The sequence below is a fragment of the Microtus ochrogaster genome, chromosome 8 (assembly GCF_000317375.1).
Source record: "Microtus ochrogaster isolate Prairie Vole_2 chromosome 8, MicOch1.0, whole genome shotgun sequence".
NCBI classification, from domain to species: domain Eukaryota; kingdom Metazoa; phylum Chordata; class Mammalia; order Rodentia; family Cricetidae; genus Microtus; species Microtus ochrogaster.
In genome coordinates this window covers 54,379,216-54,391,309 of record NC_022015.1, presented here as the reverse complement: position 1 = coordinate 54,391,309, position 12,094 = coordinate 54,379,216, and the positions used below count along the sequence as shown (strand labels likewise).

At 36.2% G+C, this 12,094-nt stretch overlaps 1 protein-coding gene across 1 annotated transcript in view; it reads left to right on the top strand.

The window, feature by feature from the left end:
- LOC101985527 (COBW domain-containing protein 1) overlaps positions 1–12,094 on the top strand; it is a 46,900-nt gene that overhangs the window by 5,792 nt on the left and 29,014 nt on the right. The window contains exons 3-6 of the mRNA XM_005352085.2: positions 2,394–2,490; positions 4,453–4,544; positions 9,703–9,762; positions 10,852–10,889. Coding sequence (XP_005352142.1) covers positions 2,394–2,490; positions 4,453–4,544; positions 9,703–9,762; positions 10,852–10,889 — 287 coding nt within the window. The remainder of the gene's footprint in view (positions 1–2,393; positions 2,491–4,452; positions 4,545–9,702; positions 9,763–10,851; positions 10,890–12,094) is intronic.

Sequence of the window (12,094 nt, the reverse complement as noted above, 5' to 3'; positions counted from 1 at the left end):
TGAATAACGATAGTGAGGGCTACATTCCAGGCACCAGGAAAGGTTTGGTCAGCAAGAGACATAACGACAACAACAAAATTGCAAGTATATGAGACACTTGTCTTGAGCTGCCTTCTTTACATCTCTGAAACTGGACAATAAAACGCTTCTCAGAACAGCAGCTGAATATGTTTGAGATGGCGTGTCTCAGGAGGATTCTAGGCGTCAATGAAGAGACAGGCTGTGCAATGAGGACATTAAGAAACATCTCCATCTACAGAAGGAAGTAAACTACAGGATACGACAGTGGCAGTTGAGATACTTTGGCCATGTTATGAGAATGAGTGATGGCAGATACCCGAAGATAGCACTGCTTGGAGGAGTGCACGGGATAAGGCAAAGAGGAAGGCCCCAAAACGCTGGATATACATCATAAATGAAGACTGTGGAACCTTGGGTATGACAATAACACAAGCATCTAGTACTGCCCAGGTTGGGAACAACTGGAGAACTGCCATAAACGGGCTGCCCATGCATGGTTAAGCATTGCTGGGGCTTAATGAGTGATGTTGATGATGAAGTATATGAAACTCTATCATCACCCAACTAAAATATGAACAGAAAATACATAAATGTAAAAGGAAAATCTTTTTTTTCTATTTAAAACTTTTCTGTGGCATTGGCAACACAAATAATAAAAACCCAGAGACAGATATTGGGGTTCAAGTGGAAGATAAGAAAAGCAAAACAGCCAGGCACTAGAGAAGTCTTACCTCTACCAAGGCTGGGTGACTGCAGACCGAGCCCTGAGCCTCTGTTTCCTTCCGTCTTATATTCCCTTCTAGTGCTGGAATTAAAGTCGCGGGATTCCCTAGTACTGAGATTAAAGGTGTGAGCCTCCACCACCTGGATCTATTTCTGCAATGATCTTGTGGAGTCCAGGGTGGCCTTGAACTCACAGAGATCCATCTGCCTCTGTCTCCCAAATCGTGGTATTAAAGGTGAATGACACTACTGCCTATCCTCTAGTGGCTTGGTTTTGTCCTCTGATCTTCAGGCAAGCTTTATTTATTAAAACGTATATAAAATATCACTATAGGTACATTGTAAAGCATTTAAACCTATTCTTTTGAGAAACATCTCATGTGTACTTACATCCCAGGTAAACCTTACTAAAAGACTTTTTATTTGAATAAAAGTTAATTTTTAGATGGCTTTTTAAATGGCTTAAAAACCTTTGTTAGAATGAAATAGCATTTTTAAGTATATTTAGAAACAACCTTATAACAGAAACCACCAATTTAGTGAGGAATTAAAAGGAAAACAATCTCATAAGAGGTTGAAGAATTTACAAAACCCAGTATTTAAAAAGTCTATCAGTATATTTAGAAGGTTTACAATGGATGAGAAGAAAAATGTCTTCAGAGTAGCTCCTCTGTTAAATGGAATCAGACAAGTAAGAGTCTGAAGGAGGAAGGAGATGTGTTTATTAATTTTGGATTTGTCTTCTTAGAAACAAATTATTTAATAATTTATAAATATTTTATATGTATAAGTGTTTCGCCTGCTTGTATGTTTATGTGCCACATAAATGCCTCGTGACTGGAGAAGAGGGTGTTGGATACCTTAGAACTGGAATTATAGCCAGTTGTCAGCTGCCACGTGGGTGCAGAGAATCAACTCGTATCTAGGTCTTCTGCAAGAGCAGCAAGTGTTCTTAAGCTTTGAGCCATCTCTTCAGCCCCTGTTCATTACATTTTTAAAAATTATTTTATTTGTATGTTTGTGTGTGTGTGTGTGTGTGTGTGTATATGCATTGTATGCAGGCCCTTTGGAGGCTAGACATGGAGCTGGAGTTAGAGGTAGTTGTCAACTGTCCTATGTGCCTTGTGGATGCTAGAACCGAACTGCAGTGCTCTGCAAGAGCAGCAAGTGCTTTTAACTACTAGCCAATCTGTTCAGCCATTGTTTATTTACATTTTTGAGATAAAGTCTCATTGTGTAGCCCAGGCTGATCTGTAAATTTCTTTGGAGCCCAAATGTGTCTTAAAATCCAGATTCTTCAGCCTCAGGCTCCCACGTGTTGGGATTATAGGTGTACACCATGCTTGGCTCTATTTGAGGCTTACAGAAAAAAGTTAAAATTATCTAGAGAACCATAATTTAAATATTTGCTGAGTTAAACATTGACTTTAGGTTTACTTTTTATTGTTCAAAAGAAGAGAGATTCTGGTTTACATCACAGAAGAATCATCAATATACTACTTCTTGAAACTTAATTTGTTAATAGAATTTGAAGTTTTATTGGTGGATTTAGAGTTATAAAAGAATACATGTTCTAAGCTATAGTTTCTTCATTGGAATGTAGTCTTATTTCTTAACATCCTTCTGTTTTTGCCTGTTCCTGTTTCTAGGGAGTGCAGTAGAGAAATCCTTATCCATCAGTCAAGGTGGAGAACTCTATGAAGAGTGGCTGGAACTTAGAAACGGTTGTCTCTGCTGTTCAGTGAAGTAAGGAGTGGGTTTACTGTGTGCTTGTTGGCTGGTTTAAGATGTCTGTTGATTATATTTCCAGCTTTGATTTTCCTGTGTAATTTAACTGAATTTACTTACATAGCTTGTACCATTGTATTTTGGGGTAGGATATATATTTTTTAGGTTGTGCTTTCTTTAAGTATTTCTTGCTATTATTTTCTATTTGTTTTGTTCTTCTTATTCTTTCATTGAATTTTTAAAGATTATTTTCAGTGTCCTATTTCACATGTAGAAAAGGATTATTCTGAATTTAATATGTCATTAGTCTTATTTCCAAGTATTCAACCTCTTTTTTTCTTTAAAAAAATTTATTTTATGTATGCTGGTGTACCATATACATGCATGGTGCCCACAGAGTCCAGTGAGGCACTGACTGCCTGAAACTAGAGTGACAGACAGTTGTGAGCCACTATATGGGTGCTGTGAATTGAACTCTGTTCTTCTGGAACAGCAACAGTTGTTCTTCCCCACTGAGCCATCTCTCCAACCCCTAAGTGTTCAGTCTCTTTAAACTAAAAAATAAATGACTGTCATAAAAGAGAATAACCATGGGCTGGGAAATGTCTGTGGATAAAGTGCTTCCTTCACAAGCTTGAGGACCCAAGTACTGACATGGAAAGCCAGGCAGGGCAGTGTGAGCTTGTAATCCCAATGCTGGGTAGACAGGGAGACTGGTAGATTCTTGGGGCTCCCTGGCCGGGCAGTGTAAATGAGAGACCCTGTCAGAAAAAAGTAAGGTGGGAAGCCATTGAGAAAGACACCAACATGTCCTCTATATGTACACATGTGCATATACACATCATACATGCCTATACATACAAACAACATAAGAAAGAGGGAAGAATCAGCCAAGCCTGGTGATACAGATTTGTAATCCTAGCTACATGAGAGGCTGATGCAAGAGGATCACAAATTCAAGGCCTACCAGGGCTACCAAGTGAGTCAAAACTAGCCTGGGCAATTAATGACATCCTATCTCAAAATAAAAGTAAAAAGAAGATTGGGAATGTAACTCATTAGTAGCATGCTTGCTTAGCATATATGTGTCTCTCTGTTCAGATCTGAGTATTAACACATAAACACACAGAAACAGGGAAAGAACCTTATGTTAAATATGCTAAGTGGTTAGATTAAGTTTCCATGGGCAGTGTCTTTTTAGTTTCCTAAGCTACCATTGGTCCTAGAAAAGTACCTGACATAAAACAGCGACTTGGATAAATTATCTAATAAAATAAGCTCTTGGATAAATCATCATAGTTACTACTGTGCTTCTGATTTTTCTATATTATAGTGAATTGAGTTTCTCCTGAGTTATTTACAATTGTAGATGCTTGACACCGAGTCACAATTTTCTGGAAAGAGGAAGTAGTTATAAATATTTTCTTAACCAAAAGGTACCACGTTCAATATTTACCCTAGTTTTTGGAATTAAGAATAAAAAAACAGGTAATAAAAGCCTGTAATCTCAGCATTTGGGAGGTGGAAAAGGAAGATTGACAGTTCCAGGTCAGGTTGAACTGCATAATGAGAGGTTTTTTTGTTTTGTTTTGTTTTGTTTTTTAAGGAAATTACACTATACCCTGATTCAGACTAGAGTTAAAAGGTTTGCAGCAACAGTGTTCCTTTAATTTCATATTGAACTACTCTAGATGATAAATTTCATCATTATTTATACTGGTTTCCTTTTATAAATCTGTAAAATAAATATTGACTTTTTTAGATAACATTCTCTTTGCTTTTAATTTTAATAAAAAATTAACACACATATCTGCTGTATTTAGACTTGTTTTCTTCTTGTCATTGTTAAATATTGGACATTTTATTAGAAGCTTAAGAAGGAGTTAAATTTTTGTGTACCTGAAAATATTTTTGTGTTGTGTTGTGACTATTTTAAAATGTTCGGGTAGTCAGTTATTACTATATTTTTTGTATTCTCAGGGACAATGGCCTTAGAGCTATAGAGAATCTGATGCAGAAGAAGGGGAAATTTGATTACATACTCTTAGAGACCACTGGACTAGCAGATCCTGGTAAGAAATGATATTATCAGTAACCAGCATATAGTTCTTTGATACCTTAGAGAGATAGTTAAAATGAGATTCAAACTTTATGTTTTGTATATGTTTATGTGGTGCACATCCATTTATGTATGCATATTCAAATGTGAATGGGCGTTTTACCTTAGGTATTGATGATGCAGGGTCTCTCAGTGAGCAAAGAGCTGAGCTTGTCACTTTTGCTGGTTTGGCTATCCAGCTTGCTTCAGAAATTCTCTATCTCCAGTCTCTTTATTTACTTCCCTGTGATGGAGTGGCAGGTAGGTGGCCATGCGCACCCAGCTTCTGTGTGGACGTTTTGGGTCTAGCACTTGACTAGCAAGTGCTTTACCTGTTGGGTCATTTCATCAGCGCTAACGCTTTACTCTGCGTTTAATTTTTACCATTGTTCAAAGGAAGGGAAATTCTAGCTTGTGTCACATAAGAGTTGTCAGTGTACTTCTTGAGATGGTTAAGCTGTTAATAGAAATTAAAATTGTATTAATTGACTTAGTTATTGGTAGGAATAAGTTATTTTTTATAAAGATTTATTTTTATGTGTATCTATGTGTATGTGTTTATTTATATGAGTATGTGCCATATGTGTATAGGTACCCAAAGAAGCTAGAAGTGGGTGTTGGATCCCCTGGAACTGGAGTTTCAGGTGACTGTGAACTACCTGACATGGGTGCTCTTGAGATTGGGTAGGACATCATTGGTCATTAAGATTAGTCTCCAGGGGCTGGAGAGATGGCTCAGTGGTTAAAGAGCACTGGTTGCTCTTCCAGAGGTTCTGAGTTCAATTCCCAGCAACCACATGGTGGCTCAAACCATCTGTAATGAGATCTGGCACCCTCTTCTGGCGTGCGGGCATACATGGAGGCAGAATGTTGTATACATAATAAATAAATCAAAAAAAAGTCATTAATCCCAGCACTTGGGAGGCAGAGGCAGGTGGATCTCTGTGAGTTCGAGACCAGCCTGGTCTACAGAGCTAGTTCCAGGACAGGCTCCAAAGCCACAGAGAAACCCTGTCTCGAAAAACCAAAAAAAAAAAAAAAAAGATTAGTCTCCAGGGGTTGGAAAGATGGCTTGGCAATTAAGAGCTCTAGCTGTTCTTCCAGAGGACCCAGGTTCAGTCCCAGAGCTGATACAGCTCATAGCCATCTGTAACTCCAGTTTTAGAGGATTCAGTGCCCTCTTCTAGCCAATTTGCCCTCCAAAGCATGCATGTGATGCAAATATATATGCATGTAAAGCACTCATACACATAAAAAGTTTTAAAAATAATTAGACCCCTAATGTTTGTATAATACATCAGAAGTCACTGATGTCGGGCCCCAAATAGATGTCATATGATAAAAATGTGGGAATTTTTTTTTATTTTCAGTTATTTTTTTCCTACACTTTATTTAAGGACATTTTCACTTTTTATTGTGAATATTTTTTCTGTCACATTATTTGGTTCTATACTAATGAGACCAATTTTCTTCATAATGAATTTTATTTTGTTCTTTTAACTAGTCTAATTTTCTTTTTTAAATTATATTGATTCATTTATATATTTTTGATTGCAAGGAAAGGGGCTTGAGGGGGTGAGAGAGGGAGAGCAAATGAATAAATGAGAACGAATATGAAGGTGTATGCTGTCATACGTGTATGGAGTTCAGAGGACAGACTGCAGGAGTCGGCTCTCCTCTCCACCATGTTGGTCAGTTCTCTCTTCACCATGTGGGTCCTGGGACTGGAACACAAGTATTAGGTTTAGCAGTGTGCAGTAGGGTGCGCCCTTGCCTGCTGAGCCATCTCTCTGGCTTCTAGTTTTCTGTTTTTGAGTACCTTACACATGTTAGGTAGGTGCTCTACCACTAAACTATACCCTTAGCCTTATTTTAATTGTTCTGATTTATCTTTTGCAGCTATGTTTACTCTGATAATCTTATGCTGTCCTTATGTCAACAATCCTCCTCATACTTGTTTCTTATCTGTTCCTCACTATTGTAAATTAATTTATTGGCCAAACAATGGTGCTATTAAATTGATTCTAAATATAGTGATACAAGGCCTCAGATTATTCTGCTCTTTTTTTGTCTTCAAGCTTGTTTTTGTATTGTATTGCTTTCAGATTTTTTGCTATAAAGAGCTACTTCAAATTTTATTTATTTTATTGAATTTTTTCCTTGCAAAATGAATCCTTTGCAATTTGTCATGCTAGTAAGTTACTCCTTTTTCCCCTTCCTGACATTTATCTGTGTTTCTTTTTCTCTGCTGAAATCACATGTGTACTTTTGTGTCTGGTATGGGAAGGTCAGAGGACTTTCTTTTACCTGTGTACATTGATGAGGAATTCCTTTTAATATCTTAACTATATTACCCTCCCCCCCAAATTTTTGAGCCCCAGTTTGAAAGCTGAGTATTATTGGGACACATGAAGAGGGAAGCTATGGAAATGGGTAACCAGACAGACTGATGAGATGAAGTGGCCATTAGCTTCTGGCCTTGAATATCCAGTATGGCTGTCTTGGGTTTGTTCCACTCACCTAATAGTACATAGGCAATCCTTGCTGCTGTGGGGCATCATTAGACCTCATAGCTCTTCTTCCTTTTGCTCTTAGTCCTACAAAACAACTTCTCCTGACATAGAAATGACTAACACACTTTTTAGTCTTGAAATATTTGTTGTTATCATTGGCATTCCCTCCCTTACTGCTTTCCAGTTAGTCCTACATCTTGTCTTTTGGGAAGATGTTTCTGATTAGTATTAGGATTTTGTAAACTATTCTTCTGCAACCTCTTTTGGGGGTGGGAGTTGAGTTAGGAAAGGCCACAGTAGCTCTGTCTACAGTGTTCTAGTGCTGTGAAGAGGCACCATGATCATAGCAACTCATAAAGGAAAACATTTAGCTAGGGCTTGCTCACAGCCTCACGGGTTTAGTCCATTTTCCTCATTACAGGGAGCATGGCAGCACATAGGCAGACTTGGTAGCTGAGAGTTCTGCATCTGCATCTGCGGGCAGCAGGAAGAGAGCGACACTGGGCCTGGCTTGAGCATTTGAAACCCCGAAGCCCATCCCTAGTGACATAACATCCTCTAACAAGGTGACACCTCCTAATTGTTGCCAAGTAGCACCACTCCCTAATGAAAAAGCATTCAAATATGTAAGCCCATAGGGGTCCATTCCTATTCAAACCATTATATTCACATAGAACTTTGTTTCTAACTTTGACTATTACACTTCTAAATTTTTGGTTAGGGAGCTGATCTTGTTTGTTGGTTGTTCTGATATAATTTTGATACTTGCATGAAAATTTCTTGTTTTATCAGGTTTTAAAGAAAGATTCTGTAATATAGTTCAGAATTTCTCAGCCTTTACACAAATGATGTTTTGGATGGCCAGTTATCTTCTGTGAGGAATACTATCCTGAGCATTGTAGAATGTTTAACAGCATCCCTAGTTCTGCCTACTGGTAGCATATTCCTAGAAGCAAGTAAAATTATCTCCAGACATTGCCTAATATTCTTTGGGGAGAAGAATCGCCTATTCCATTCTCTCCTCTTTGCTATTCCTAAGCACCTATAGCTATAGTTCAGATCATTCTTTTTTGAGCATCCTGTAAGAACTGAATTTTATTTTATGAAAATAAAAGCTGTAGACCGGATGGTGGTGGCACACGCCTTTGATCCCAGCACTTGGGAGTCAGAGGCAGGTGGATCTTTGGATCTTTGTGAGTTCAAGTCCAGCCTGGTCTACAAGGGCTAGTTCCAGGACAGGCTTCAAAGCTACAGAGAAACCCTGTCTCGGGGCGGGGGAGGGGGTGGGAATAAAAGCTGTAATACACATTGACAATTCATCTTCATTAGAAGTAAGACATAAAGCCATTTATTTGAATAAAATAAAGCCATTTATTTGAATAAAAAGCAGTGAGGTTTTAAAGTTATAAAACTGTGATGCTAACGTATTTGGCTGAGTAAAGAAATTAATATTTTTTTGTATCTTATTGTTTGGTATCAGGAAGCTGTAAATTTACTCTTTTTTACCTTTATTAATTAAAACCATGTTTTTAGCCAAGAAAGTGGAAATAATTCTTATTGGCAATTCAGTTGTTTCTCGCTTAGGAGACTGACACTCTCCAGTTCTTAGCTAAATAATTGTCATGGTAAAGTAATTTTCTTGAAGAGGACAGACATTGATTCTGCTCCTGTTACTCACAAATCCTATTTCAGTCAAATTGGAACACTATTAAGTTTTTGGGAAAAAATCAATAGGTATCAGGAAACCATTAGCTCTTGTGGCCCTTGCTATGTCTTGCATGAGTAATCACTGTAAACAGCTGACAGGTGTTTCACTGTTGACACAGAGTGATGCTTAGCGGGACATCTTGTCAGAGTAGGCAGACGCTTTGGACAGTGGAATGAGTTCAGTTGTCCTTGTTTGCCCCTGTGCTCATTCTTTTAGACAGCACCATCACTAACTGGGGCAGCGATGCTTTCCCTTGCTGTCAGTCTCCTTTTCTTGTTTTGTGGCACACCAATCAGAATATGTGGTTTTGTGTTAAACCAGTTAATGTCAAATACAAATTTTAATTTGTTTCTTAGAAATAATTTTTCTTCAGATGCAAATTTTATGCCCAGTACTAAGTAAATATATGGCAGTGAGTACCACCAAAGAACTTGTAATTTTTCTTGTTCTTTTTCTTCTGTAAAGATTACAAGTGAATTTACTTTGGGCAAGTGATTTTTGGAGTTAATGTGTTTTATTTGTTTTTCCTTGGGAGGAGTTTATTATTTGTGGACTGTAGGATAATTACATTAAGGAAATAAGAAAAATGTCCAGTGTATACTCAGCTGTTGTGTCCAAATTGTTTCACAATATTTATTGGTAAATTATTTTGGCATCAATAGAAGCATGTTTGATGAGTGCCCAGATTTATTGTTTGTAGGGAAAGGGAAAGAAATGGGATGACTGCAGGTCTTGAAAAGTTCTGTCACTGTAATTCTTATAAAAAGATTGAAGTGTAGGTTTAGTTTGTGTGTCTATGTGTGTGTTTAGCAGCTAATCCCTCTGGTGGAAAAAAAAGACTGATAAAATTGTGTTTTGCAATTTGAAGAAATACTTTATTTGATGAATATTATCATATTATGTACTTTCAGGTGCAGTGGCTTCTATGTTTTGGGTTGATGCGGAGTTAGGGAGTGATATTTATCTTGATGGTAAGTTAAAATAATTTATTTTAAAGAAAGATTTATTTTATGGTTGAGCTCATTTTGTTTATATTGCAGTTTTAATTCTTACATCATAGTTCTTTTTAAACTTGTTTAATTTTTGATGAATCAAATTTTTGATCATAGGGATTCTAAAGTTCTAGACAGTGATAAAACTGGATTGTTAGGGATTGCTCTCAACTCTGCCAGGACTTATACTAAAACTTTCCTTTCAGAATGCTCTGTAGATTGCCCATGTCCTCTGTTGCCATGACACACGTAGTATAATGCTAGAGCTTTGTAGGTAGTCAGGAAGACAATGGAAAGGTTATATTCCTGCTTTCATTTTTACTTGAAGAATTCAGAATGCTGTACACATACATACACTACTGATCTCTTGTCAGTCTATATAAATTTGTAAGCTTGGTACCACTTTCTTATTGTAGCAACTCTAGTCACTTTCCCCTGTTGTTTCTCCTTTATATTTCTTTAAACCAGCCTTGTAGACTATCGGGTAAGAATCATTGAAGATGGGTTTTATTAGGAATGTAGCTTGTTGAATTTCATAGACATTATCACATTCTCCTGTTATATTTTTAAAAACGATTTGACATATGTTCAAAAATTGCTGAACTAATTGATCTTTTGAGAATTTAGGTACTAGCAGAGTTTAGGAATACAGTGTCTTAAGATATCTCAGATTCTTTAAATAATAATTTAAATATTTAGAAAAGCCTCTTTTTGACTGTGAAAGTAAAAATAACCTATCTCATATAATTTGTCTTATTTCTCTATGATTATGGGATGTGCCTTAGTTTGGACTTTAAACTTTTAAATACCAAAGAAGTTTTTTTTTATTGTTGACTTAATTTTTAAATTTTTATTTTCTAGTTTCTTAGAAACAGAGCTAGTCACTCAATATATATTTGAAACATATTTGCATATTCCTGAGATTGAGTTAATTTGCCACATTGGTAGGAGAAATAATACTTTATTGAATTATATTTGTGAACTGAAGGTGTTTTAATTTTCCTTCTCAAGTATAGTTGCATAAAATTGATAACTTTAAAGAATGACTACCATGTTATTTCTTTGTAGGTATCATAACTGTTGTAGATTCAAAATATGGATTGAAAGTAAGTTGAGCAAATATAACTTGCTAACTGTCAAATGTAGGAATGGAGGGGTTAGTTGTATTTCTGTTTCTGTTAAACTTATCTTAAGAAAAACCTTTTTCAAAATAATAATTCAAATAACATATACACTTTGTGTGTGTTTGTATTATTATGTGGTTTTAAGCTTAGTATTTATTTTAGTCTTGTCTCATGTTGTGATAAAAATTATAGTTATTATAATATTTTATAATAAGGTTATAGAGTCAGGATAAACTTTGGATATGTGTTACTTCTCACTAGAATCCATTCCTACTATTGGCTTTTCTTTTTTATAGAAAAAATCAGCTTAATAAAATATGTGCGTTCTTAGTTTTTGTTAACTATTTGCAAACACAAACTATAATTAGTTTTCTAAACAAACTACTGATTTATTTAATTTTGAAGAAATAAAACTTAGTACATAATAAGAAGAGATTCTTCATTAAATGATACTCTGCTCTGAATGCTTTTGCTAGCTGCTGAGGTCTTTAAGTATATTTTTATATGTAAATTTATATATATATAAACACACTCAAATGCTCAAAAGATTATTGCTGCATAAGGTGAAAATAGCATGACCAATTTTCAAGTGAACTGAGGAAAATTTTAAAGAAATAGAAATGATGCGAAAGGCATTGGAGAATGAGCTTATCTCTGTCCTAGCACCAACCCCCCCACCACACCTATCTGAGCATATGGATTGGGAACAAAGTAGTAATTTCATGGAGGTTGGGTATGGTGGCGCCCACCATTTGTCTCAGAACTTGGGAGGTAGAGACAAGTTGATGTCAGTGAGCTGAGGACAGAGTGATCCACATAGTGAGTTCCAGGCATCCAGTGCTACCTAGTGGAACCTGTTTCAGAAAGCACACAGTTTCTTGGGAGTTAAAATTCATTTAAACAGTAGTTGAGTATTTTACCCGTTGATGTATCTAAACTTAATTTTTATGTTCTTTCTTTGAATTCCTCAACAAAATTATGTTGTGGGAAAATTGATCAGGTCTGTCCAAAAGTCTACTTTCCTGGCCCTTCATACCCCCAAATCTCAGTACCCTAATTTGAGACATTTGAATCCTGTTCTAGAGTTTACAATTTAAACTTATGAATAGAATAGGACTAAAAGAAAAATTGAGTTAATATTGAGAAATACTAGTTTTATTCAGAAAAATTCTAATCTCTCTCTCTCT